This window comes from Heterodontus francisci, chromosome 11 (assembly GCF_036365525.1).
Source record: "Heterodontus francisci isolate sHetFra1 chromosome 11, sHetFra1.hap1, whole genome shotgun sequence".
In the NCBI taxonomy this organism is placed as follows: Eukaryota; Metazoa; Chordata; class Chondrichthyes; order Heterodontiformes; family Heterodontidae; genus Heterodontus; species Heterodontus francisci.
Genome location: NC_090381.1, coordinates 88,505,279 through 88,532,225, shown reverse-complemented (window position 1 = coordinate 88,532,225; position 26,947 = coordinate 88,505,279). Strand labels below are relative to the sequence as shown.

The window sequence follows — 26,947 nt, the reverse complement described above, 5'->3', positions numbered from 1 at the left end:
AGATTCTGTTGTTTCTGTATTTTAGTATCCAGGACCTGGTTTCACAGCCTGTCAAGATGAATAAACAGGTCTTGGCCACCTACCATTAATCTCTCTGTCCCTTCCTTTCCCACTCTGCTTTTCTGTTATACATGACTCTTCTGAAGTACAATCTGCTCCATCCTATAAAATTCTCCTGATTTGGAGATCACTGCTCTTTTGTTGACTGCCCTGTCTTCAGATACATATTACAAGCAGGTGGAGAAGTTGCACAATAGATCATCATTAGTTAAATTGTCTTGTGACAACAGCAGTGTGAGAAATGTTTTGTCGTCCTATTGCTGATTTTTCTACTGACTCACCTCATTAACCACAATAACAATCCTCTCTTTGAGTTACACGGTTTATTGGATGCATTTGCACTCCTGATAAAGTGTGAATCCACAGAGGTCATCCGATAAGGTTCATCTACCACCTCGTGACATGATGTGGCAAGCTCTATTCTGTCAACAAAAGTAATTTGCATTGGCATTACATACTATTTTGCTTACTAGCTAGCTAATGCTGCTCTCCATTGATGTTTGTATGCTTAGCTACTTTATTTATAGGGAGAAATATGTTTTGATGGCATTAGATTAGCTATAAACTTTACATACAGCTTTATTACCCCCATGTCCATGGCTGTCAATACCTTTGTCAAATGTCTGTGGTGCAACATGACGGTGCCTACCCCTGATTCGCACTGGGTGGTCTGTTTATTGGACTGGTTAGCAATTTTGATAAAGATGATCTTTTCAAAAAAATTGTGATACCACAATGTAACACTTGAATGCCCCTGACCTATGGCCAGTTTTGCACAGTAATGCACACAACTGAAGTTGTTCTCATCAATTCTGACATTGCGGGTGGGTGGGGAATGAGGAGGCAGCATAGCAAAGATGTAGAAACATTTGTTTTCTTATCTTGAGAGCAAGGCTGATATCTGATTGTTAGAACAAATATGAGACCATGTTGCACAAGCAAATTCAAGTATTTACTGAAATGTTGGCTTTGCCAAAGTTCCTATCTACATACATGAGATACTGACATAAAGGAGTTTAACATTCTGATCTTTCTTTAGTGCTGATACCAGTTTAGGGACAGTGTGGTCTGTACATCCACTACCCAGTATGAAGCTGTTATACATTGTACTCTTTACCATTCAGCTGTTATATATTAATGCAGAATCAGAACCTTTACTTGATTCTATGTCAACAGAAGATCCTTCAGCACTTGTCATTGATTGCAATAATCCAGAAGCTCTAGCTGCTGTGGATTTCGCTCTTCGTAAATTCAATGCTGAACGGAAAGAAGGCCATCAATATGCTCTGTACAGAGTCACTGATGCTGAAGTGGAGGTGAGCAAATCTTTTACTATGATGTTATACAGTATGTGTGTGAAAATCATACTACTATTTTACTTTGCTTTTTGATATTTTAATGCATTTTCTGTCTCTTTTTAAGATTATTTGTGCCTTTTATCTACCCATAGTATATATATGCTCGCAGAATTTAGCCTGTGCCATTCTTTAACTGATCGTTGAGAGAAGATTCACCACCTAACTTTTCCCATTACTTGGCTTCTGCACAACACATTCCCTACACTGTAGCTGAGATCAGGAACTTGGCTTGTGTGAATAATTGGGTCTATCTTACATTTCACCATGGCTCAGTATATTGAAGCTCCAACATGCCACCACTACACAGTGCTTCCATGCTTCACCAACACAATACCCAATATATTGCAACAAAATACTGCGGATGCTGGAAATCTGAAATAAAAACAAGAAATGCTGGAACCACTCAGCAGGTCTGGCAGCATCTGTGGAAAGAGAAGCAGAGTTAACGTTTCGGGTCAGTGACCCTTCATCGGAACTGGGTCACTGACCCGAAACGTTAACACTGCTTCTCTTTCCACAGATGCTGCCAGACCTGCTGAGTGGTTCCAGCATTTCTTGTTTTTAATAACCCAATATATTGTATTGCCATGCTGAGTCATCATGCCGCATCACCGATTCACCATTCAGTCATACTTGACTACTTAGAATTAGTGCAAGTTCTAAACATTACCACAAAGTATTTTCAATTCAGTATTTAATTGCACTGGAAGGAAAGAAAGAAATCAGATAAGAGTGCCAAATCATTGTCAGATCAGATCTCATTGTCTTCTGATGTGGATATTACAATCCACATTTGTCTTCCAAGAATAATAAACTAGCTGCCGATAAAAACCATGACTAGATCTGATTGAGATAATGCACTGACCCGCAGCTATCATCTGTGGCCTATGTTTTTTTGCTCGAGTTACATCACTCCATAAGCTTAACTTGAGTGGATTTGGGTGCAAAATTCTTTTTAAGGCTGCTCCCCCCTGTCATGTTTGTGATTACCCTTCAGAAATGATACCTGTCCCTATCTGGGAAGGTGCATTATAATAGAATGAAAATTACCTCATTTGACAAATTTTCTGTCATTTGTGCCATAGCATTGATGGGTGCCAGGGATGAAAGATGATCAAGAGCCCGACAAAAATACAAATGATCCGAAACTCAAAATATTGGCTAGGGTGAGGAATAACTCCTTGTGATGGGTGGTATTCCTAGTGAAAAACTGGCCTTATGCTGCTAGCTACATGAGACCTGAGAATCAGAGGCCAGCTTAACTCTATGAAAGCAGTCATAGATGCTAAATCGATAATCCCAATTCTGCTGGTACCATGAAAATGTTAGCTGTGGAATGCAAATTGCGAGAGATGAATAATGTATATATGTTATATTGATAATTTGTAATTTTTATGAGATTATGTTTGCCTAGAGTTAGGGACAAATTGCCATCACCAAGAAGATTCACAACAGTACAAATATGTTAGAAAAACCAGGTTCAATGAGCTGTAGAACCTTTCAATGTTCAAGATGTATTCTCCTGTTATTTTTCCTAGAATTGTCCCGAGTAAGGGGGTGGCATAGGGGCACAGTGTTTAGCACTGCAGCCTCACAGCTCCAGTAACCTTGGTTCAGTTCTGGGCACTGCCTGAGCAGAGTTTGTAAGTTCTCCCTGTAACCGGGTGGGTTTCCACCAGGTGCTCTAGTTTCCTCCTACAGCCAAAGACTTGCAGGTTGATAGATAAGTTGGCCATTGTAAATTGCTCCTTGTGTAGTAGGTGGTAGGAGAATTGGGGGAAGGTGGGGATGTGGTAGGGAATATGGGATTAATATAGGATTAGTATAAATAAGTGGTTGATGGCCAGCACAGACTCGGTAGGCTGAAGGACCTGTTTCAGTGCTGTGTGACTCTAATATGAAAATTTTCACAATTCTGAGAATATCAAGGACCGCTTCAGAATTGCTGAGGGTTTAAAAAATGTAATAAACCTGCAGCCCAGCAAAGTGCCACCTCCCATATGCAAATTGTACTAACATGCACTTGATGTTCCGAAGAAGGGTCACTGACCCGAAACGTTAACTCTGCTTCTCTTTCCACAGATGCTGCCAGACCTGCTGAGTGGTTCCAGCATTTCTTGTTTTTATTGCACTTGATGTAGATGGACAGATATACACTTTATGCAAATTATATTCCTCCCCCAACTTCATTAAGATCTTTATGTTTGTTGTTCCGCTCTCCAAATTGTCCCATCCTATGAATCTAGTCCTGTCAGTTTTAAACAGTTTTGCTTGGTCCAATCTGTAGTTCTCCTGGCCACAGCTTCCTACTTTGTTTCCTCCTGCGAACAAGTCACCGCTTCCTGTGAACTTCCATGCTGCAGTTCACTGCAAATGGTCTGAACCCTAAATGCTTCTAAACACCATATTCCTCCCACCACAGATGTTCCCAAGCTTCAAGACACACCATCAAGTAAGCCCCCAAACCCAGTCATTTCTCCTCAGCCCAACCCTCTATCCATTCCATCCCGAGTCCCTAGTCATGTACCCTGCTCACCCACTTCCTCTCAAAATCAGAATCAATGTTTGATTCTCAAGGAGTAAATTATTAATGCAACCCATATACTGATTGTTGTCATTGAATGTTGAAATTTTCTGTGGATGTCAAATAGGTAACACAACTGTCAAAGCTTGGTAGCATTTGGACACATTAAAACTCTGAAGAGGTGTTTCTCATTGCAGAAATGCACAAGAAGATGCTTTACCCCTCAAAAATAAATGCCTTACTATTGTAGTGAATAGGTATACCGAGGAATAAAGCAGTGTCCTCTGATATAAGCTTGTATGAGCTTTTTCACTAAATAGTGTATGGGTGGGAGGTGGGGGTGATGAAAATGTCCAGTCACATGATGGTATTGAAAGAATGTATCAGCAGATCCCTTGTCCTTACTCATACAATCATAGAGTCAAACAGCATAGAAACAGGCCCTTCGGCCCAACGCGTCCATGCCGACCATAATGCCAATCTATACTAATCCCACCTGCCTGCATTAATTCCATATCCCTCTATGCCTTGCTCATTCAAGTACCTGTCCAGATGCCTCTTAAATGTCGCTACTGTTCCTGCCTCCACCACCTCCTCAGGCAGCTCATTCCAGATACCCACTATTCTTTGTGTGAAAAATTTACCCCTTTGATCCCCTTTAAACCTCCTCCCTCTCACCTTAAATCTATGCCCTCTAGTTTTAGTCACCCCAACCATGGGAAACATACTCTGGCTATCGACCCTATCTATGCCTCTCATAATTTTATATACCTCTATCATGTCCCTTCTCAGCCTCCTTCGCTCCAGGGAAAAGAGACCCAGACTATCCAATCTCTCTTTATAACTCAAGCCCTCCAAACCAGGCAACATCCTTGTGAATCTTTTCTGCACCCTCTCTAGCTTAATCACATCTTTCCTGTCGTGCGTGACCAGAACTGCACACAGTACTCCAAATGCAGCCTAACCAACGTTATGGACAACTGTAACATGACGTCCCAACTCTTGTACTCAATGCCTCGGCCGATGAAGGCAAGCATGCCATACACCTTCTTCACCACCTCATCTACCTGTGTTGCCACTTTCAGGGAACTATGTACTTGCACCCCAAGGTCTCTCTGCTCAACAACACTCCCCAGTGCACCGCCATTCACTGTATATGTCCTGCCCTGGTTTAACTTCCCAAATGCATCACTTCGCACTTGTCTGCGTTAAATTCCATTTGCCACTCCCTTTCCTACTTTCCCAGTATATCTATATCCTATTGTAACCTTAGACAACCTTCTTCACTGTCCACTATACCACCAATTTTGGTGTCATCTGCAAACTTACTAATCATGCCCCCTACATTCAGATCCAAGTCATTAATATATATGACAAACAACAGAGGGCCCAGCACCGATCCCTGCCGCACAACACTGGTCACCGGCCTCCAATCTGAAAAACAACCCTTCACTACCACCCTCTGCCTCCTGTCACCAAGCCAATTTTGTATCCAATTGGCTAACTCACCCTGGATCCCATATGTCTGAACCTTCTGGACCAGCCAACCATGCGGGACCTTGTCAAAGGCCTTGCTAAAGTCCATGTAGACAACGTCTATCGCCCTGTCCTCATCAATCCTCTTGGTCACCTCCTCGAAAAACTCAATCAAATTCATGACATGATTTTCCACGCATAAAGCCATGTTGACTATCCCTAATCAAACCATGCCTTTCGAAATGCATATAAATCCTGTCTCTCAGAATCCCTTCCAATAATTTTTCCACCACTGATGTAAGGCTCACCGGCCTGTAGTTCCCTGGCTTATCCCTGCTGCCCTTCTTAAATAAAGGCACAACATTAGCTGTCCTCCAATCTTCCGGTACCTCACCCGTGGCTAATGATTATACAAAAATCTCTGCCAAGGCCGCAGCAATCTCCTCCCTTGCTTCCCATAGCATCCTAGGATACACCTGGTCAGGCCCTGGGGATTTATCCACCTTAATGTGCTTCAAAACCTCCAACACATCCTCCTTTGTAATGTTGATATGCTCAAGGATATCGCTGTTCCCTCCCTTGAACTCACTAGCTTCCATGACCTTCTCCACTGTAAATACGGACGAGAAATATTCATTTAAGACCTCGCCCATTTCCTGTGGCTCCACACATAGATTGCCACACTGATCCTTAAGGGGACCTACTCTCTCCCTAGCTACCCTTTTACTCTTAATATACTTACAGAATCTTTTAGGATTCTCCTTTTTCTTATCTGCCAGGGAAATCTCATGGCCCCTTTTCACCCTCCTAATTTCCTTCTTAAGTGTACTCCTACATCCCCTATACTCCTCAAGGGACTTGCTTGATCCCAGCTGCCTAGACCTGACATATGCTTGCTTCTTTGTCCTGACCAGACCCTCAATATCCCTCGTCAGCCAAGGATCCCTAAACTTGCCAGCCTTGCCCTTCCATCTAACAGGAACATGCCGGCCCTGAACTCTTCCTATCTCACTTTTTACCGCCTCCCACTTGCCAGACGTCCCTTTACCTGTAAACAGCCTCTCCCATTCAACTTTTGAGAGTTCCTGTCTGATGCCATTGAAATTAGCCTTCCCCCAATTTAGGACTTCAACCTGAGGACCAGTTCTATCCTTTTCCATAACTATCTTGAAGTTAATAGAGTTATGGTCAGTGGTCCCAAAGTGCTCCCCCACTGACACATCAACCACCTGCCCATCCTCATTTCCTAAGAGGAGGTCGAGTGTAGCTCCTTCCCTAGTAGGGTCATCCACATACAGCTTCAGAAAACTATCCTGGACACACTTCACAAATTCTTCCCCATCTGATCCTTAGCACTAAGGCAGTCCCAGTCAATATTAGGGAAGTTAAAATCACCTACTATAACAACCCTATAATTCCTACACCCATCAGTGATTTCCCTACATATATGCTCCTCCACTTCCCTCTGACTATTGGGGGGCCTATAGTATAATCCCATCAATGTGATCACCCCTTTCTTATTTCTAAGTTGTACCCATATGGCCTTGCTGGACATTCCCCCCGGGATATCCTCTCTAAGTACTACTGTGATGTCCTCCCTAATCAATAGTGCAACTCCCCCTCTGTCACGCCAGAAGCATCGGTACCCCGGAACATTGAGCTGCCATTCCTGCCCATCCCTCAACCAAGCTTCCGTAATAGCTATAATATCACAATCCCATGTACCGATCCATGCTCTGAGTTCATTTGCCTTACCTGTAATGCTTCTTGCATTAAAGTAAATGCAGTTTAGCCTATGAGACCTTCCACGCTCCCTGTCCTGCCCCTGCCCGGCCTGCCTACTGGACTTGCTTGCTCTAACCTCTACATTTGCCTCAACTATCTCATCTGAGAGACTACTACTTTGGGTCCCACCCCCCTGCCAGATGAGTTTAAACCCTCCCGAGTAGGACTAGCAAACCTCCCCGCAAGGATATTGGTCCCCTTCCAGTTCAGATGCAACCCGTCCTTCGTGTACAGGTCACCTATGCACCAGAAGAGATCCCAATGATCCAAGTAACTGAAGCCCTCCCGCCAACATTAGCTCTTCAGCCACGCATTCGTTTACCTTATCCTCCTATTTTTACCCTCACTAGCACATGGCACAGGGAGTAATCTTGAGATTACAACCCTAGAGGTCCTGCTTATTAACCTTCTGCCTAACTCCCTATATTCACTTTGCAGGACCTCATCTCTCTTCCTGCCTATGTTGTTAGTACCAATATGGACCACGACTTCTGGCTGCTCACCCTCCCCTTTCAGATTGTCCTGCAGCTGCTCTGAGACACCCTTGACCCGAGCACCAGGGAGGCAACATACCATCCTGGAGACTTGTTTGCAGTCACTGCAACGCCTATCTGCACCCCTTAGAATAGAATCCCCTATCACTATAGCTCTTCCACTCCTTTTCCTCCCCTGCTATGCAGCAGAGCCCTCCATGGTGCCACGAACTGGGCTGTTGCTACTTTCCCCAACAGTATCCAAAGCAGTATATCTGTTTGAGAGGGGATGGCCACAGGGGACTCCTGCACTACCTGCCTGCGCTTACTACTCCGTCTGGTGGTCACCCATCTCTTTTCTGTCTGTGCAGCCGTTACCTGCAGTGTGACCACCTCATGAAATGTGCTATCCATGACGTCCTCAGTATCGCTGATGCTCCACTCCACTGGAAGTGTCCCTGATTTCCCACAGAGCGCAGGAGGAGCATATCACGGGGCTGAGCTCTCTTGCCATGATTTACACTTAGGTTAATTAGTTACTCCCTTAATTAAAAAATACTAATTACACTAGGGACCTTGTTCTACCCACTTCAATCGAAAGTCCTTAAAAAAAACACTTTAGTAGTACTCACCTTATCACCAGAGGTTTTTTTTTTAACAAAAAAAACTTTCCCCTTATTTTTTGAATACTTTATGCAGGATATTTTTATATTTTGTTGCATGATTTCCATTACTTCAACAGTTTTGCAGAGTACAAGAAGTTAGAAGTTAGAATAACATTAGCTATTGTTTGAATTTAAAGTTGTTCAAGAAATAGCACAACAGAAAATTCTTGCCAATGTAACATTGTGGAATCCTGATAAATCCTAATAAAAATGTGAAAACAACTTTAATCTGAATTCCATTGCAATGTTTTAGTTAATGAATCAAAAATGTTTATCTGACAGAATTCTGTTACTCACAGGGAAAATATGGAAGACGATATTTTATCGAGTTTTCTATCCGAGAAACAGATTGCCCTGTTGGAAATGGAAAAATCTGGAAGCAATGCAACTACAGAGCACCGAAAGAAGCTGTAAGCTTTCTGATTATCGAATGTGAAAACATCTTCACTTCACAAACAGCAAACATTTGCAATGACTTTTGCAAAATTTTACAATGAATATATACCACATTCAGCACAGTATTTGGAGACTCCCTTAGGCTGGGAATTTCTTCAGAGGTGATCTAGCTCCACCGCAGTAACTTCACTGGATGGACAGCAGGAACACCATTTGTGCACATATACAGGATTTCTGTTGCACTTCTGGCCAAATTACAGAAGCGGAATGGGACCAGCTCCCCAGAAATACCTGGCCCTAAAGAAAGGTTATTTGAAATGGTACAACGCAGATTCATTAGGATGCTGCCTGCTGTGAGGAAATATAAATAGTGTTATGACGAGGTGAGAAAGGTGTCTAGGGTTCCCACTCAGCCTCCACCTGGTCTTACTGTAACAGGGTTTAATTTTTAAAACACTGTATTTTTAGCTCCCCCTTGGTGAATCCTTGTTCACCGCTTTCCAATTATAAGGCAAAGAAATTAGCACAAACAGGTTTTCTTAGGTTTAAAGAAGAAAGGTTGAAATTTATTAAACTTAAACTCTAATTTGGTTAATGCCTACAGATACACGATGCGCCCACTCTAGCAGGCATACGTGATAAACATATGTCGATAGGCCGACTAGTGGGGAGCCTATGTTGGACTTGGTGCTTGGCAATGAACCAGGCCAGGTGGCAGATCTATCGGTGGGAGAGCATTTCGGTGACCTTTACTATAGTCATGGAGAGGGACAGGAGCAGATGGGATGGGAATATATTTAATTGGGGGAGGGGGAATTACAATGCTATTAGGCAGGAACTGGGGAGCATAAATTGGGAACAGATGTTCTCAGGGAAATGCACGACAGAAATGTGGAGGTTGTTTAGGGAGCACTTGCTGCGACTGCTGGATAGGTTTGTCCCGATGAGGCAGGGAAGGGATGGTAGGGTGAAGGAACCTTGGATGACAAGAGATATGGAACAGCTAGTCAAGAGGAAGAAGGAAGCTTACTTAAGGTTGAGGAAGCAAGGATCAGACAGGGCTCTAGAGGGTTACAAGGTAGCCAGGAAGGAACTGAAGAATGGACTTAGGAGAGGTAGAAGGGGACATGAAAAAGTCTTGGTGGGTAGGATTAAGGAAGATCCCAAGGCGATCTACACTTATGTGAGGAACAAGAGGATGGCCAGAGTGAGGGTAGGGCCGATCAGGGATAGTGGAGGGAACTTGTGCCTGGAGTCGGAGGAGGTAGGGGAGGTCCTATATGAATACTTTGCTTCAGTATTCACTAGTGAGAGGGACCTGGTCGTTTGTGAGGACAGCGTGGAACAGGCTGATATGCTCGAACAGGTTGAGGTTAAGAGGGAGGATGTGCTGGAAATTTTGAATGATATGAGGACAGATAAGTCCCCGGGGCCAGACGGGATATACCCAAGGATATTACGGGAAGCGAGGGAAGAGATTGCTGCGCCTTTGGCAATGATCTTTGTGTCTTCACTGTCCACTGGAGTAGTACCGGATGATTGGAGGGTGGCAAATGTTGTTCCCTTGTTCAAGAAAGGGAATAGGGATAACTCTGGGAATTATAGATCAGTCAGTCTTACATCGGTAGTGGGCAAATTATTGGAGAGGATTCTGAGAGACAGGATTTATGATTATTTGGAAAAGCATGGTTTGATTAGAGACAGTCAGCATGGCTTTGTGAGGGGCAGGTCATGCCTCACAAGACTTATTGAATTCTTTGAAGATGTGACAAAACACATTGATGAAGGAAGAGCAGTGGATGTGGTGTATATGGATTTTAGAGAGGCGTTTGATAAGGTTCCCCATGGTAGGCTCATTCAGAAAGTAAGGAGGCATGGGATTCAGGGAAAGTTGGCTGTCTGGATACAAAATTGGCTGGCCCATAGAAGTCAGAGGGTGGTAGTAGATGGAAAGTATTCAGCCTGGAGCTCGGTGACCAGTGGTGTTCCACAAGGATCTGTTCTGGGATCTCTGCTCTTTGTGATTTTTATAAATGACTTGGATGAGGAAGTGGAAGGCTGGGTTAGCAAGTTTGCCGATGACACGAAGGTTGCTGGAGTTGTGGATAGTGTGGAAGGTTGTTGTAGGTTGCAACGGGACATTGACAGGATGCAGAGCTGGGCTGAGAAGTGGCAGATGGGGTTCAACCTGGAAATGTGTGAAGTGATTCATTTTGGAAGGTCGAATTTGAGTGTGGAATACAGGCTTAAAGACAGGATTCTTGGTAGTGTGGAGGAACAGAGGGATCTTGGGGTCCATGTCCATAGATCGCTCAAAGTTGCCACCCAAGTTGATAGGGTTGTTAAGAAGACGTATGCTGTGTTGGCTTTCATTAACAGGGGGATTGAGTTTAAGAGCCGCGAGGTTATGCTGCAGCTCTATAAGGCCCTGGTTCGACCACACTTGGAATATTGTGTTCAGTTCTGGTTGCCTCATTATAGGAAGGATGTGGAAGTTTTAGAGAGGGTGCAGAGGAGATTTACCAGGATGCTGCCTGGACTGGAGGGCATGTCCTACGAAGAAAGATTGAGGGAGCTAGGGCTTTTCTCATTGGAGCGAAGATTGATGAGAGGTGACTTGATAGAGGGGTACAAGATGATGAGAGGCATAGATAGAGTGGATAGCCAGAGACTTTTTCCCAGGGTGGAAAGGGCTATCACCAGGGGGCATAATTTTAAGGTGATTGGAGGAAGGTTTCGGGGAGATGTCAGAGGTAAGTTCTTTACACAGAGAGTGGTGGGTGCGTGGAATGCGCTGCCAGCGGTGGTAGTAGAAGCAGATACATTAGGGGCATTTAAGCGACTCTTGGATAGGTACATGGATGATAGTAGAATGAAGGATAGATAGTTAGTTTGATAGAGTAGGTTAAAGGTTCGGCACAACATCGTGGGCCGAAGGACCTGAACTGTGCTGTACTGTTCTATGTTCTATGCTCTATAGAGGCAGAAAGATTAGAAGAAAAATAAAGTGGAAAGGCTTGAGGCAATCTCTGAAGAGGGTTTTTGTTACTGATCTTCAAACTCACTATAGAGTCCTTGATTTTAGGTAGATCTTGCTTTTCGTTGGGGCCTAGTATTCTTCTTAAACCTGTAGATGACTTTTCTCTCTTGGGGTTCATGTGTCTTGAGTGGATCTGGAGTTCCTTGAGAAAGAGATGGGAGCAGACAGGAGAGTTCTTCTCACTCCAGAAGTAAACAGTCTTTCTGAGTTCAAACTCTCTGTGGCTAGTTCAAAAAACCCTGGAACAGCCAGTTAGTCATGTGAGCAGCTGTTCTAACCAGTCCTGGATTTGTATACCCTTAACAGTCTCTGGAAGGCTCCTCTTACACACAATACCTGGTGATCGAGGTCCATTGTTGGTTAAATGTGTCAGGGAATGGTCCTTTATCCTTCCAAGCACTGTCGTTAATATGCAAATGTCTTTTCCAGCCACAGCTGATCTGTTTAACAAGTCATTTCCTCACTCCAACACTAGTTTAAAATCAATGTTCATGACAAAATTAATGTGCCTCATTCTTAGCAGGTGGGGGCCTGCATGGCAATAGGAAGAAAGACTTGAAAATTGGAATGTTTTCAATAGTAGATTGTGGTCTTGGGAAGGAGCTATTGTTGGCTGCATTCCCTTATCCCTGTTTCCTACATTGCAACAGTGACTATAATTCAAAAGTACTTCTTTACCTGTAAAGGTAAAGTGCGCTTTGGGACATCATGAGGTCTTGAAAGGCACTATATAAATGCAAGTCTTTCTTTTATACCTGGACTGCTTGGTGTCAACCTTTCTGTGTCAATTGTGTGATGAAAGGGGAAAGGCTCGATTTCTGGCATGTGCTGCTATCCAGTGAAGTGGCTCCCTTATGCTGGTCCACTTTAGCCATTGCCGATGGACCTGTGTGTCCACTGATCAGAAGGCTGGTGTGTCTAATGGGAGCTGGAAGATCCTAAAAGACCTGATAGACAGTGGCCTGAGGGACCTAGATACCTTAATGCATTCATACTCAGGCATTTGCTGTAATATTCAATATTTTAATTAAACTGATGGCCTTGGTGTTTGGATGATTTTTTATATGTAAATTGCAGTCTTTTTTCCTAATTCTGATATATATTTTTAGACTATTGGTCACTGTGAGGCGAACGTATACATCCATAAAACCCAAAGAACAACTGAAGTGACTGAATACAATTGCACCTTATCTTCAGGTATGAGACACAAAAATTACACTTCGTAGATTATGGGGTAAGAAGTAGTTATGCCACATTTTCAGGTGCACAACCAATGGCCCACACACACTAGGAGGCTATAAATAGAGCCTTGGGGCCTCATTTGAATACTTTGGGTGAGCTTGCAGTACCCGTCATGCCTCCAAAGGCACATCGCTCACATCTGAGAAATCAATTTCATTCTGACTGATCCGCAGGCAGCAGTCTTGGTAAGTGTGCTCCTCCAGGGCCCACAAAGAAACCTCGGGCAATAGAACATAAGAAATAGGAACAGGAGTAGGCCATTCAGCCCTTTGAGCCTGCTCTGCCATTCAATGATCATGGCTGCTGTGACCTTGGCTTCGACTCCACTTTCTTTCCTGTTCCCCATAACTCTTGACTGCCCTATAGTACAAAAATCTGTATCTCAGCTTTGAATATATTCAATGACACAGCCTCCAAAGTTCTCTGGGGTATAGAATTCCAAAGATTCACAACCCTCTGATAGAAGAAATTCCTCCTCACCTCAAATTTAAATGGGTTACCCCTTATTCTGAAACTATTCCCGCTAGTTCCAGGTTCCCCCATGAGGGGAAACATCCTCTCAGCATCTACCCTGTCAAACCCCCTTAGAATCTTATATGTTTCAATAAGATCACCTCTCATTCTTCTAAATGAGTAAAGGCCCAACCTGATCAACTTTGCTTATATGACAACCCCTTCAACCCAGAAATCAACCTAGTGAACCTTCTCTGAGCCTCCCATGTAAGTATATCCCTCCTTAAATAAGGAGACCAAAACTGTAAGCTTACTCTAGGTGTGGTCTCACCAACGCCCTGTACAGTTGTAGCAAGACTTTGCTACTTTTATCCTCCACCCCCCCTTGCAAATTGCCTTCCTAATTACTTGCTGTACCTGCATTCTAACATTTGCCGTTGCATTTTAAAAAAGCTTCGACATCGTGATCTGTAGTGGGGAGGGCCTGAATTTGGCTCCAGAAGAGGCCTGCTAAGGACCTCGATGCCGAGAGGGTGCGGCCCGATCCTCCCGGCGGCTGCAAAACTCCGTGACAGCACCCCCCCGCCCCCCCACCGCTCAGCAACGGGACCCGGATTTGAATATTTAAATTGCTCCTTATCATGCATTAATATGCATGCCGCTGTTATTCAGCCAACAGGTCACGATCTTCATCCAGACATGCGGCACTCACGTACCTTCAATTTAATGTTCGGGAAAAGCCGGTGGCACCGAGGCATCAGTCCTCGGCGCCTGTGAAGGTGGGTGGGTGGCTGCCGGTGGTCACCGATGCCTTGTACAGGAGGGCCAGTGACTCTGTTCACTTCAGAATGGAGCCTGAGAGTCAGGACCAGAGGGTCCTCAGATTTGGGGCCATTGTGGGATTCCCACAGATGCAAGGGGTGATCAACTGCACACATGTGGCCATCAAGGTTCCAGCCAGACAACCAGCTGCATACCTCAATAGAAAGGGCTGCTACTCCCTCAACGTGCAGCTAGTATGTGACCACAGGAAGCGCTTCATGCAAGTGTGTGTCCGCTTTCCAGGCAGCTGCCATGACTGATTATTCCTGCGTCAGTCTCAGGTGCCACTGCTCTCCGCTGCACCAGCTCAGATCCAGGGGTGGATTCTTGGGGACAAGGGCTATCCCTTGCAGACATGATTCTTGACGCCGGTGAGAAACCACACCAGTGATGCAGAGGAGAGATACAATGCCTGCCACGAGCAGGCCATCAGCACACTGAAGATGCATTTCCACTGCCTGGATAGATCATGTGGGCCCTGCAGTACTCACCAGAAAGGGTTGCGCCATCATTGCTGTATGATGCTGTGCTCTGCACAACTTTGCAATGCAGAGGGGGGGATGCCTTGCAAGATGATGACAGATGGGAGCAAGAGACATCCTCAGACGATGAGGACACAGAGGAGGTGCAGCAGCAAAAGCGCATGGGAGGCCAAGAGCATTGATGCAGCACAGATATGGCGAGCAGAGAGCAAGGGATTGCTGAGCGCTTCCACAATCCCCGAAGAGCCCCATATTCTCCCCACGTCACACACCACAATGCTTCATTTGGTAGCCGGTTTTCTGCATCTCTGACATCTGTGTCACCGCCATTACTGGCAGCAGATGTCTGAGTCATTGCCTATGTAACTGTATCCGTGCAGTGCCACATCATGCATGCTGGCATGGCAATGATGTTGCTCCATACATTGGCAGTTCTGTCAGGTCAATGATGTAATCAGAGGACACATAATTGGTACATGCTGGCATGTGTCATTCACACAATAAAAAAGAGATACAAGTTGGAAAAGAACATTTAGTGAGAAGGAATTAATACATAGGTGTGTCACCTGTGAGAACCCATATTTGTCATGGTGTCTTTTTGAAATGTTTGTGGGTGCTCCTTCACAGTGCTACTTCTGCACTAGCACCTTGACTGGCGGCAGGCTGCTGATCAGGATGCCCTTTGGCTTTGGATGAGTTGGGTGGTTGTCCTCTGGCTGCATGAGGCCTGGAGGGCCCCGGCTGCTTGAGAGCCTCCTGCACCAGTGCAAAGCTGTCCTCAGATGTTGTGGCTACTGGAGCTGGACTCACTGGCAGAGGTGCTGAGGAGCTGGTGTCCACATTGGAATCCCCCTGAGGGGGAACGCCAGATATGCACCGCTGGCTCGCCTCTTCCCTCTCAAGGCTCATAGGAACCTCGCTGCTCTCCTGAGAAGAACCAGTAGCAGAACTCTCTCCAGGCCCCTGGTCCCTCTCTTGCCTAGCCACCGCTGCATCCAGCTCATGGTCAAGGTGAGGGTTTGCAGGTGTGCATGCATCTGTGGAATGTGGCTCTCCATGAGGGTGCGAACCTCACGATGGAGGAAGCCATGTGCTCATATGCCTGGGACATGGCAGCTATCATTGCCTGGATGGACCCCCCCCCCATCGTCTGCTCAAAGCTGCACGTGGCCTATGGCATCTCCGCCAGATGTTGCCTTACTTCTCCCTGTGACTCCAGCATGCTCTGTGCTGTTGACACCACAGGATCATCATCAGCTTGGGAGTCAGCATGGGCCTGGGCACCCACAGTCCTCCGACTGTCAGAGACATTGCCTTTCTCAGCCTTAGCCAGCTATTCAGGTGTGTGTGTGGTGCTCTCACCAGCTTGTGACCCAACTCGAAAGCCGAATGGATTCCCACCGAGGTGAGTGTATCTGCACTGATGGAAGGCGTGGGAGTGCCATGGGACACTGCTTTCTCTGAGGTTGTCTCTCCCTCAGAGGTGCTGGAAGTCTCCAGGGCCTCCAATGCCGACTCTGAGCGTCGCCCTACAAGATACAATTTGAAGAGCACAGTTTTAGGTTTAGTGGTGTACATGTCATGAATATGACAGAATTGTGTCCAAAAATGAAATGTTTTGAGTAATCATTGTGTTTGTCAAAGAGCTGTAAGTTCACCTAGGACCCCAAGCTCCACATCCGAAATGACATGTCCTCCCTGGCTGCCACCTAGCTCCAGGGCCTCCTCCTTAGCCTGTGATAGTGGTCTGATGTCTGGCACCCCTCCACCGGTCCCAGAGGACTCCCTATAAAAATTGGCAAGTCATGCTGCAGCTGTACAGAACTTTCGTTTGGCCACACTTGGAATATTGCATGCAATTCTGGTCACCACACTACCAGAAGGACGTGGAGGCTTTGGAGAGGGTACAGAAGAGGTTTACCAGGATGTGGCCTGGTCTGGAGGGCATTAGCTATGAGGAGAGGTTGGATAAACTCAGATTGTTTTCACTGGAATGTCGGAGGTGGAGGGGCGACATGATAAAGGTTTACAAAGTTATGAGCGGCATGGACAGAATGGATAGTCAGAAGCTTTTTCCCAGGGTGGAAGAGTCAGTTACTCGGGGACATAGGTTTAAGGTGAGAGGGGCAAAGTTTAGAGGGGATGTGCGAGGCAAGTTCTTTACACAGAGGGTGGTGAGTGTCCGGAACTTGCTGCCAGGGGAGGTGGTGGAAGCAGGTACGATAGCGACGTTTAAGAGGCATCTTGACAAATACATGAGTAGGATGGGAATAGAGGGATACGGTCTCCGGAAGTGCAGAAGGTTTTAATTTAGGCAGGCATCAAGATCGGCGCAGGCTTGGAGGGCCAAATGGCCTGTTCCTGTGCTGTACTGTTCTTTGTTCTTTGTATTGTGCACCCTTTTTGCCTGGAAGATCAAGGATGCAGATGTTGAACATTGCCAAACAACAACATGATGCATGTCATAACAGGGGAGCTAAAACAAAAAGGTGGGGAAGCTCAGTGTGTAATATGGACTCAGCTTGTTATGTAGGTGCCATGCTCTGGAGTGCAAAGGAGGGTGAATTCTTTCACACATGCAGCCACTCATGTGGCATCAATTCTCCCTGCCTGACCTCCCTGGCTTTGATATGGCAGTGGCAGGGCATCCATGTGCCACTCTGTGTGGGTACACCCAGGTTTACCAGAGCCATAGAACTAAGTGCCACTTACCTTTGCGGAGCACATAAGATTCTTCATCCTCTTGCGGCACTGCACCCAGTCCCGGCGGATGACCCCACAGCAGCTTACCTTCTCTGCAATCTCTGTCCAGGCTTGCTTGGTTAGTCGGGAGTGCCTCTTTTTGTCATCGCCGGGGAAAAGGACCTTCCGCCTTGCCTGTGCAGCCTGGTGGAGAGTGAGCAGGGAGGCATTGCTGCACTGTGGGGCCACCCTTCCTCGCACCTCTGCCATCTCCAGTGCCTTGCTGGCGTAGTTGTTTGGCAGCTGGGGCTCTTCAGACTTCACTGCTGGCTAGTCAGCTCCAGCAGCAAATGTTTAATTGTGAATGAGGATGGATGCAGGGCTGGCTGCCATTTAAATATGGCACCAGCACCTGCTGACTTGTCAGCTGACGGCGTTCACGACGTAATACAGCCCACCCCCTTCAAGTCATTGCGGGGGACCCGGCCCGACTTGTGCATGCTAATGAGCCGCTGCGCGGTACCTCAGCAGCGTGCTCATGGTTTCATGGTACCGGGACAACAATGGTTTTGGGCATAACTCACTTTCACTTAAAATTTGCCAATATTTCAAGCAGGTCCAGCCAATTCTCCTCGGATTGTGCTGATATAACTACAGGAAACTAGTGGAAACTGGTTCCCTAAATGCTGCAGTTCTGGAGAGTGAATTGAGCCCAAAACCTTCTGGCTCAGCAGAGAGATCACTACCAACTGAGCCAAGCTTGTTCTGCTAATGATACAATATAAATAATGGAACATGGGATAAATTTTATCTATATATATTATGTAACAAGCATTTATTCCACAAAGGGAGTGGGCAGGAGATTTTTTTTATTTGAGTGTTGTTTACGACACGGAATGGCCACAAAAGACAGTGGTGGAAGCAAATCTATAATAGCTTTAAAAAAAAAGTGGACATATTTTTAAAAAAAGTAACATTTAAAATTTTATGGGGAAAGGGCAGAGAAATAAAAATAAGTGAATAGTTCTTCCAGGAAACCTGCACAAGTGTGATGGGCTGAATAACCTTCTATGATTCTATGGTGCAGATTAATTATTGTTTCCATTATAATTTCATTTGTTTGGCTGCACATTGATTGCCTGTGACATTGCTTTTCAGATCACCACTCACAGATTGATCCACAAACTGCACCGTGTCTTGGATGTCAAATGGATCTGCCAGTTGAGCATTCCCAGTTAAATGAAACGCTTGACCTTTCTATTCAAAAGTTTAACACTGAGAGCAACCATGCAAATTACTTTCAGCGTGATACTGTATTTAAGTTTACTCACCAGGTTAGGCTTTTCTTTGCAAATACGTCGACAATTAGTGTCATTTTCATTTATATTTCTGGGTTGTTTGGTTCTGGTCATCTTATGGGTCTTCTTATTTCACAACTGAGAGGGCAAGAGCTCTTTTGTGTCTCTGTTCGAGGTATAATATAAAGAAGTGTTAAGACTATAAGAAATGATGGTATTAAAAAAAAGCCCATCAAGATTTACCTTACACAGAAATACACAACTTCCATTTCATGAGCTCCAGCTGCTTCATTTCATTTCTGGAGCGAAAGTTCTGAAAATATTTTCTGACCGCCAAAGGAAATAGAGCGAACATTGGGAAGATTTGTCTTAACTTAAATGGCCTACATTTTTCAATCTTGACAAGTTATTTTCTACAGGTGACATTCCCATGGTCCCATCAGCACAGAGACCTTGCTATATTTTCCTATGACTTTCAATCACATCTGAAACCAAATATTTAGCCAACATTTTCCAAATCCTTATATTGCCTGTCCATAGAAATATATTTTCCTTTTTAAGGTGAATGGTTTTTGTAAGCTTTCAGCTCATTCACTAATGCTGAACCAAAAATATTAAATTTATAGAGCTACTTAATGTAATAATGACTTTATTTCCTATGTTGTTGACACTGGTTTGATTGGCACCCTTCCATCTATTAAAGATGATGGACATGCCGCAAACAATCCATTTAGGTGGGGGTGTCTTCTCTTGGTGCACCTTTGCTGATGGCTGTGAAGGCCAATCCTTGAGAGGCAGGTTCTGCTGCAAGTGCTGCATGTGAAGCTGCCAAGTGACGCTATGAGTTCTTGTTTTTGACATTGTCGTCTGTTGCCAAGCTGCTGTAGCAACTGGTCGTCGTGATAGTGCACACCAGTCCACAGGATGTGTCACCATCTCGCTCTTTTGCCAGCTAGTGATTCCCAGGTGCAAAAGTTGACATTTAGGCCTTTATGTCACGCTTGCAAGCATTCTTCAAGTAGAACTTTGGGGGCCCCACTGGTCAGCTGACCCCGGCTTCCTCACCATACAGAAGGCCCTTGGGTATGCGACTGTCTTCCATCCTGTGGACATGTCCGATCCACCGAAGCTGCCTCTGTTTGATTAGTGCCAACACACTTGGGAGCTCTGGCCTTGAGAGGACTGCCACGTTTATGATTTTGCCCTACCAGGATACACCCATAATGTGCCGCACACAGCAAAGATGGAAATTATTGAGTTTCTTTTCCTGGTCTGTAAGTTGTCCATGTTTCACACCAATAAACCAAGGTGCTGAGAACACAGGCCTTATAAACCATTAATTTGGTCCTAAGGGACACTAAGCCATCAAAATAACCACCTAAAACGCAAATGTAATTAAAACATTTTCATTCTGCTCACCATTATTCTTTTTTCTTGATCTGCCCTTATTTTCTATTATATATTTGTTCATTTTAATTCTTTTACTTTAATTTTACATTTCCTACTGAATCTAATATCTCTAAAAATAGCATTCATCCTTACAGCTTCTTTCTTCTGAATGTCATCATTCATTTTGGAGGTATGAATAATTTTTAAATAATTGGGTTACATTTGGCTAAAAGTGGTGTTTTTATTAGCCAATTAAAAGGCAGGCAAGTAAGGATTGGCATTATGTATCATAACTGCCACCAAGTCAATCATTGATGCATTTTTATACAGCAGTCTCAAGCAGAGACTGCCAATGAATGAGTAAGGTTGCAGATGGCCCACAGTATAAATAGCTTAACTCATCCACTACTAAAACCCTATATAGGTTAAAGGGGTTGCAATAACATTAATTGCTTTTGCTGGAAGTCTATTCTACACATGTAGGGCTGAATTTTATTGGCATCTGGGGACAGGCAGGGCAGTGTGGGGGCCCATAAAATAGCAAATGAAGGTGAGTGGGTCGAGTCCCCATTGCCTTCCCAATGCCATTCAATTTTGTTGGAGCGGGGAAGGCTGAGGACGGCCTTCCTGCCCACAGGCCATTTGGCCACTTAAGGGCCTCTTCCGCCACCACCGGTATTTTACCAGCAGCTGGTGGGAGCCCTGCCACACGGGGAGGCTGCCCAGTAACACCAGCCGGCCTCTCTTTGGGCTGGTGAGGCGGGTGGGGGGGGGGGGGCGGAGGGAGACTTCCTGCTTGGGCAATCTATCGCCCATGGAGGACCCCTGCAGCCACTGGCCACCCCTGCACCAACACTAACCCCCTATCCTCAACACCCCACCCACCCCTACCCCTTGCCAGGGCCTGCCTGACTTGCCCCGGCGAGCCCACCCCCATTTACTTGAAGACTGAGGCTCCAAGGCTGCTCCTGATCCCGGGTCACCTGCAGTACCAGCAGTGGAAACTGCTCCTGGTGACACTGCTGGGACTGTTGAGCTGCTGGTCTTCTGACTGGCTGGCAGCTCTTGGAGATGGAATCCCTGCCCTTAAAGGGACAGGGATCCCGGTGCCAGGCATTTAACTGCCTGAGCGCCGCTAAATGCAGCCGGGGGGTTCCTCAGAACAACCGAGGCGGTGTCCCCCTCATCTTTCTGGCCCAGTGTTGGGACCCACATTGCCTGCATAAAATCCAACCCATATAAGTCTGTGTGAATAATTGCTGTCTTCTTCCTATAACATATAGGAACTTGTTCCCTAGCTCAACTTACCGACTATTGATTCCAAGTCTATTACTGTATTATCCAGCCACTGGTCCATCATCAAGTCTTGGAATCATAACCTCCTACAACTCACCATTGGCAAAACTGAAGCCTTCCTGCTTGGTTCTTACCAGCACCTATGCATCCCCAATGCAAACTGGAAACAAAAGACAGGCAAAAACAAAATACTGCAGATGCTGGAAATCTGAAATAAAAACAAGAATGCTGACAATACACAGTAGGTCTGGCAGCCTCTGTGGAAAGACAAAGAGAGTTAACGTTTCAGGTCTCTGAGCTTTCATCAGAAAATCAAGCGTTGTGCAATGTGGGTGGCTGATCTGCTACCACCTGTTACTGCTGGTGGTATAAGTGAAAATTCATCCCTACATTATTTATAATTATCAAAGATCTAGATCATCTCCCTCCCAATCTTGTCTTGAGTAGTGATAAAAATTAATATTCTTTGAATTCCTTTTCATTTTATGGTCCAAGAGCTGTTGATGTGCCTCATTTCTCCTGCTGTATCGAATATGATTTTTGATTATCTACAGTAAAAAAAAATTAAAAGAAAAGAGCCAGAAAATGTTAAACACTGAAGCAAAATGAAGATCATTCTAATGATAACTATCTGAATTATTGATATAATTTTATATTCAGGTGGTGGCTGGAATTAAATACAAATTGAAGTTCTCAATGCGGGAAACTGAATGCAGCAAGACAAATTCTGACAATATTGCCTCTGAATGCAATGTGAAGCTTGATGGCATGAAAGTGAGTATATGTTAAAATGAACCTTGGTTCCCAGCTGCTTATGAATACCTTGTGAACCACTCACATGCACAATAGTTTCAAAGATCAGAATTGCTTGAGTTTTTGTGTTTGTTATGTGGCAGCAGTTAACACTCCACCAGCCATGGCATCCTTAGGCAAGAGGGAAAGACCCAGCGCAGTCCAAAATTACTACCACCACAACCTGCACAGTTTTCACTCCCTGGCCTTTGCCGTCACACCTTCCACAGCCTTCACTGGCCCCACCTCCTCCAGCCCCATTCCTGGTTATCACTACACTTCACACAGCCCTCATTCCCTAGTTATTGCCAGTACACTCTGGACAGCTCTTACACACTTAGTGCTGTATAATCGTTCCTGTAGTTATCCAGAAGAGTTCTTCACTTCTGAGATCATGGTTAAATCTAGTTCATACTCGTAGGTGAACCTTTCCTCTCTCTAATGTGAGTTTAATTTAGGGTGGCTTCTGGCAGTTTATGATCAGAGTAGAAAAAGATTCCTGCAGACTGCAGAACATGAACTCATTCAGGATTCAGTGAATTGGATTAGATTTAAATTAATTGATAGGTGAATATTATCATCTATAACTTTCCAAATAGGGACTTGCATGTTAATTGCATTTTCTCACCATTACATTACCTATTTCTATCAAGTGATGGTGCATGAATATGAAAGAAGTTTTGCACGATTTTATAACCTGAATGTTTATTAGAAAACAACAATGTTCAAAGGTCAGTTGGCCCTGCAGTATCATCAAAATTCTTTCAGACTTGATTCAAATGTCGGCTGCCTTATATTGAGGCATATAATACTTAGTTATTGATTGTGGAATTGATACCATCAGTTAAACATTGCATCCACAAAATTGGGTTGCCCGAGAGGTGCTGTTTTGGTTTCATAATGGAAACTGTGACAAGTTGTGCGCACTTCTGGTGCGAGCCGCACTAGAAACCGTCTTGGGTAGAGTGTCAGAATGGGTGCAGGGAGCAAAAGCTAGAAGTATGCAGGGTAGGCAGATCTTGACGCCAATCAACGTGTAATATTGATTTGATGCCAACAGTGCCATTTTGGAGATCAGTGCTCCAGTTAATGCCCTCTGTTAAGAGCACACAGCTAAACATGCATTCACCAGTATTTAGAGCAATCATTAACTACTTTCAGGTTATTTTCTGATTGATTTTTACTGGCTGCGGCTGAGTTTGTAGAGTGGTTTATACTGTTATTTAGTGTTACTGGAGTCCACAGGGAGTGGTGTGACAGCTTTGGAATGCCTTGGTCCTGACTTCAAGGATTCTGCTCAGCCCACTTGCTCTCAGACATGGATGTCATAGTTTGTATCCCCCGGGCTTGCAGCATGACAAGGACAATGAACAGAGACAACAAAGAGAAGAACAAGCTGCTGGAAGGGGAGGAGGACTGAGAGAAGGGCTCTCAGCAGGAAGCCATATCTGCTCAGTGTCTTCAGGGAGTCTGTTTCAGCTAAACAAAATAAGCGACAGCCATTCGCTGGTTCATTCCTCAGGGCAATGCCTTGACCTATCAGAGTCAAGCTGCCTGGTTTAAATTTCAAACAAATCTTGGCAGTTAACTGTCAGTCACCATAAACTGGTGCATTCTCCATGGCAATGCCTCTACCAATCAAAGTCCACTTGCCAACCAATTAGCACTCTCTTCTCATATGAATTTGTTGTTTCCCTTACATTGGTATTCTGCAAGTTGTCCTGATGAGTGCAAGACAAAAAGCTTCGATAAAATGTCTCTATTTTCAGTAATACTCAAGTTCTATACTACCAAACAACTATTTTTATCTTTAAATAATTAAATTGAATGTTAGGGCTCGAAGCCCTTTAAAATGGCGTCAGCGCCTGCGCAAAGGCTGCTGACATCATTGCCCGGGAGGGACAGCCTGCCCCCTCCATGTCATCGGGGTGTGTGGTCTGCCCTGGCCATTTAAATGAGTCACTGTGCTGAAAATCGTGGCGGCTCTGCAACATGCATTCCGCATGGGCGAAACGCCATTCTTTACATCCACTGCCACACCAGTGCAGTACCCAGAATTGGACACAATACTCCAATTAAGGCAAATCCAGAGTTTTATAAATATTCATCAAAGCTTCCTTGCTTTTGTACACTATACCTCTATTTATAACGCCTAGGATCCTCTTTAATCACTTTCTCAATCTGCCCTGCCACCTTCAATGATTTGTACACATGTACCCCAGGTCTCTCTGTTTCTGCACCTGCTTTAGAATTTTATCCTTTAGATTACATTGCCTCTCTTTGTTCTTCCAACCAAAATGTATCGCTTCACACTTCTCTGTATTAAATTTCATCTGCCACGTGTCCGCCCATTACACCAGTCTGTTGGGGCGAGACTTTCCGAAACAATGGAGGTCCTGTCATCAGGGTGGTTTCCAGGTTGGGGATCTGCACATGAGGCAGGACTTTGCCCGCGATATCACCAGGACAAGGCAATTAAGAGCCAGCAGGCAGGGAGGTGGCCAATTAAGGACAGTGGGTGGGCCTTCCACACTGCCGGCCCACAGTTCTGGAGCCTTAGAAAGGTGACAGCTGCTAAGGCAGAGAGAGAACATAAGGGCGCCTGAAAAGAGGTGGTGCCCATGGAAGGGTGAGCATAACATTATTTTTTTGATGGGCCAAGCAGGTAAGTCCCTGACAAATGGAGAGAAACCCTCCAGTGGCAGTGATGGGGCCACAGGGGTGGCTTTTGCTGCTGGTGGCCTCTCCGAGCGCCTCCCGGGAAACTTCAGGGAAGCACCTCCATGTAGCTAGCAGCCTCCCCATGCAGCAGGGGAGCCACTCCACCATTGGCAAAATGACAGCGGCCTGGGAAAATCACCCTTAATTGGGCTTTTAATTATCCAGGTTGGATGCCTGCCTCCATTTGAAGGGCAGTCCAGCCGCAGCCAGTTCTGCAGCTGTGAAACTTCCCTGGTGGCAGACTGAGTCTGGAGCCATTGTGATGTGGCTCCCTGCTATTTTCCCAGCTCCCCCACCTCCCAGCCAACACCCTGGGGCTAGTAAAATTCTGCCCTGCCTTGAAGTCTATCTCTATTCTCCTCACAGTTCACAATACTTCCAACTTTTGTGTCATATGCAAATTTTGATATTGTGCTCTGAAAAATCCAAGTCTAAGTCATTAATATATATCAGGAAAAGCAGTGTTCCTAGTACTGACCCCTGGTGAACATATATACAATCCTCCAGTCTGAAAAACAATCATTCAACACTATTTTCTGTTTCCTGTCACTCAGCCTACTTTGTATCCATTCTGACACTGTTTCTTTTATTCCATGGGCTTTAACTTTGCCGACAAGCCTATTATGTGGCACTTTATCAAACGCCTTTTGTAAGTCCATATACACCAGGTCAACTGCATTAGCCTCATCAACCATTTCTGTTACCTCATCAAAAAGGCTCAATCAAATTAGTTAAAGATGATTTGCCTTTCACAAAACCATGCTGGCTTTCCTTAATTGATCCATTCTTTTCCATGCGAATGTTAATTTTGTCCCAGATAATCGTTTCTAAAAGCTTTTCTGCCACCAAGATTAAACTGACTGGTCTGTAGTTGCTGGGTTTATCCTTATATTCTTTTTTGAACAAAGATGTAACATTTGCAATTCTCCAGTCCTCTGGCACCATCCCTGTATCTAAGGAGAATTGGAAGATTATGGCCCATACTTCTGCAATATCTCTCCTTACTTTACTCAGTATCCTCGGATGCATCACATTCGGTGCTGGTGACTTATCAACTTTAAGCACAGCCAACCTTTCTAATAACCCCCTCTTTCTCAATTTTTAGCCCATCCAATATCTTATGTATTATTTTACTATGAGTTTGACAGCGTCTTCTTCCTTGGTAAAGACTGATGTAAAGTACTCATTTAGTAGCCCAGCCATGCCCCCTGCGTCCATGCGTAAATCACCTTTTAGGTCCCTAATCAGCTCCACTTCTCCTCTTACCACCCTTTTGCTATTTAAATGCCTACAGAGAACTTTTAGATTCCATTTTATGTTAGCTGCCAGTCTCTTCTCATGCTCTCCCTTTGCTTCTCCTATTTGTTTTTTCACTTCCCCTCTGAACATTTTATATCAGCCTGGTTCTCAATTGTATTATCTACCTGACATCTGTCATATGACCCTGTTTCTGCTTCATCTTATTTTCTTTCCCTTTCATCATTCAGGGAGCTCTGGATTTGTTTGCCCTACTTTTCCCCTTCATGGGAATGTACTTTGACTGTAACCTGTACTATCTCCTCTTTAAAGGCAGTTCATTGTGCAGTTACAGTTTTGCCTGCCAATCTTTGATTCCAACATACTTGGGCCAGATCCATTCTCACTCCATTGAGGTTGGCCCTCCCCCAATTAATTATCTTTACTCTGGATTGCTCCTTATCCTTTTCCATAGCTAACCTAACATAGCACTAGAGTAAGAAATAGTAATATATTAGGTGGGGTCAGACTAAGAGGAAATATGGTAAGATTTAGTTCTGGTTTACAGTGCATACATGTAAATGTATGCAGCCTGGCAAATAAGGTTGGTGAGCTGCAGGTGCAGATAGCCACATGGGAATATGATGTGGCAATAACAGAGACCTAACTCAAAAAGGGACAGGACTGGGTACTAAATATCCCTGGATACAAGGTGTCAGGAAACATAGGGAAGGAAGGACTGGAGAAGGGGTAGAAG

At 44.8% G+C, this 26,947-nt stretch overlaps 1 protein-coding gene across 1 annotated transcript in view; it reads left to right on the top strand.

Moving 5' to 3' along the window:
* Positions 1-1,079: 1,079 nt before the first annotated feature.
* kng1 (kininogen 1) overlaps positions 1,080-26,947 on the top strand; it is a 38,865-nt gene continuing 12,997 nt past the window's right edge. The window contains exons 1-5 of the mRNA XM_068042431.1: positions 1,080-1,376; positions 8,641-8,751; positions 12,887-12,974; positions 18,617-18,792; positions 22,102-22,215. Coding sequence (XP_067898532.1) covers positions 1,149-1,376; positions 8,641-8,751; positions 12,887-12,974; positions 18,617-18,792; positions 22,102-22,215 — 717 coding nt within the window. The 5' untranslated portion in view covers positions 1,080-1,148. The remainder of the gene's footprint in view (positions 1,377-8,640; positions 8,752-12,886; positions 12,975-18,616; positions 18,793-22,101; positions 22,216-26,947) is intronic.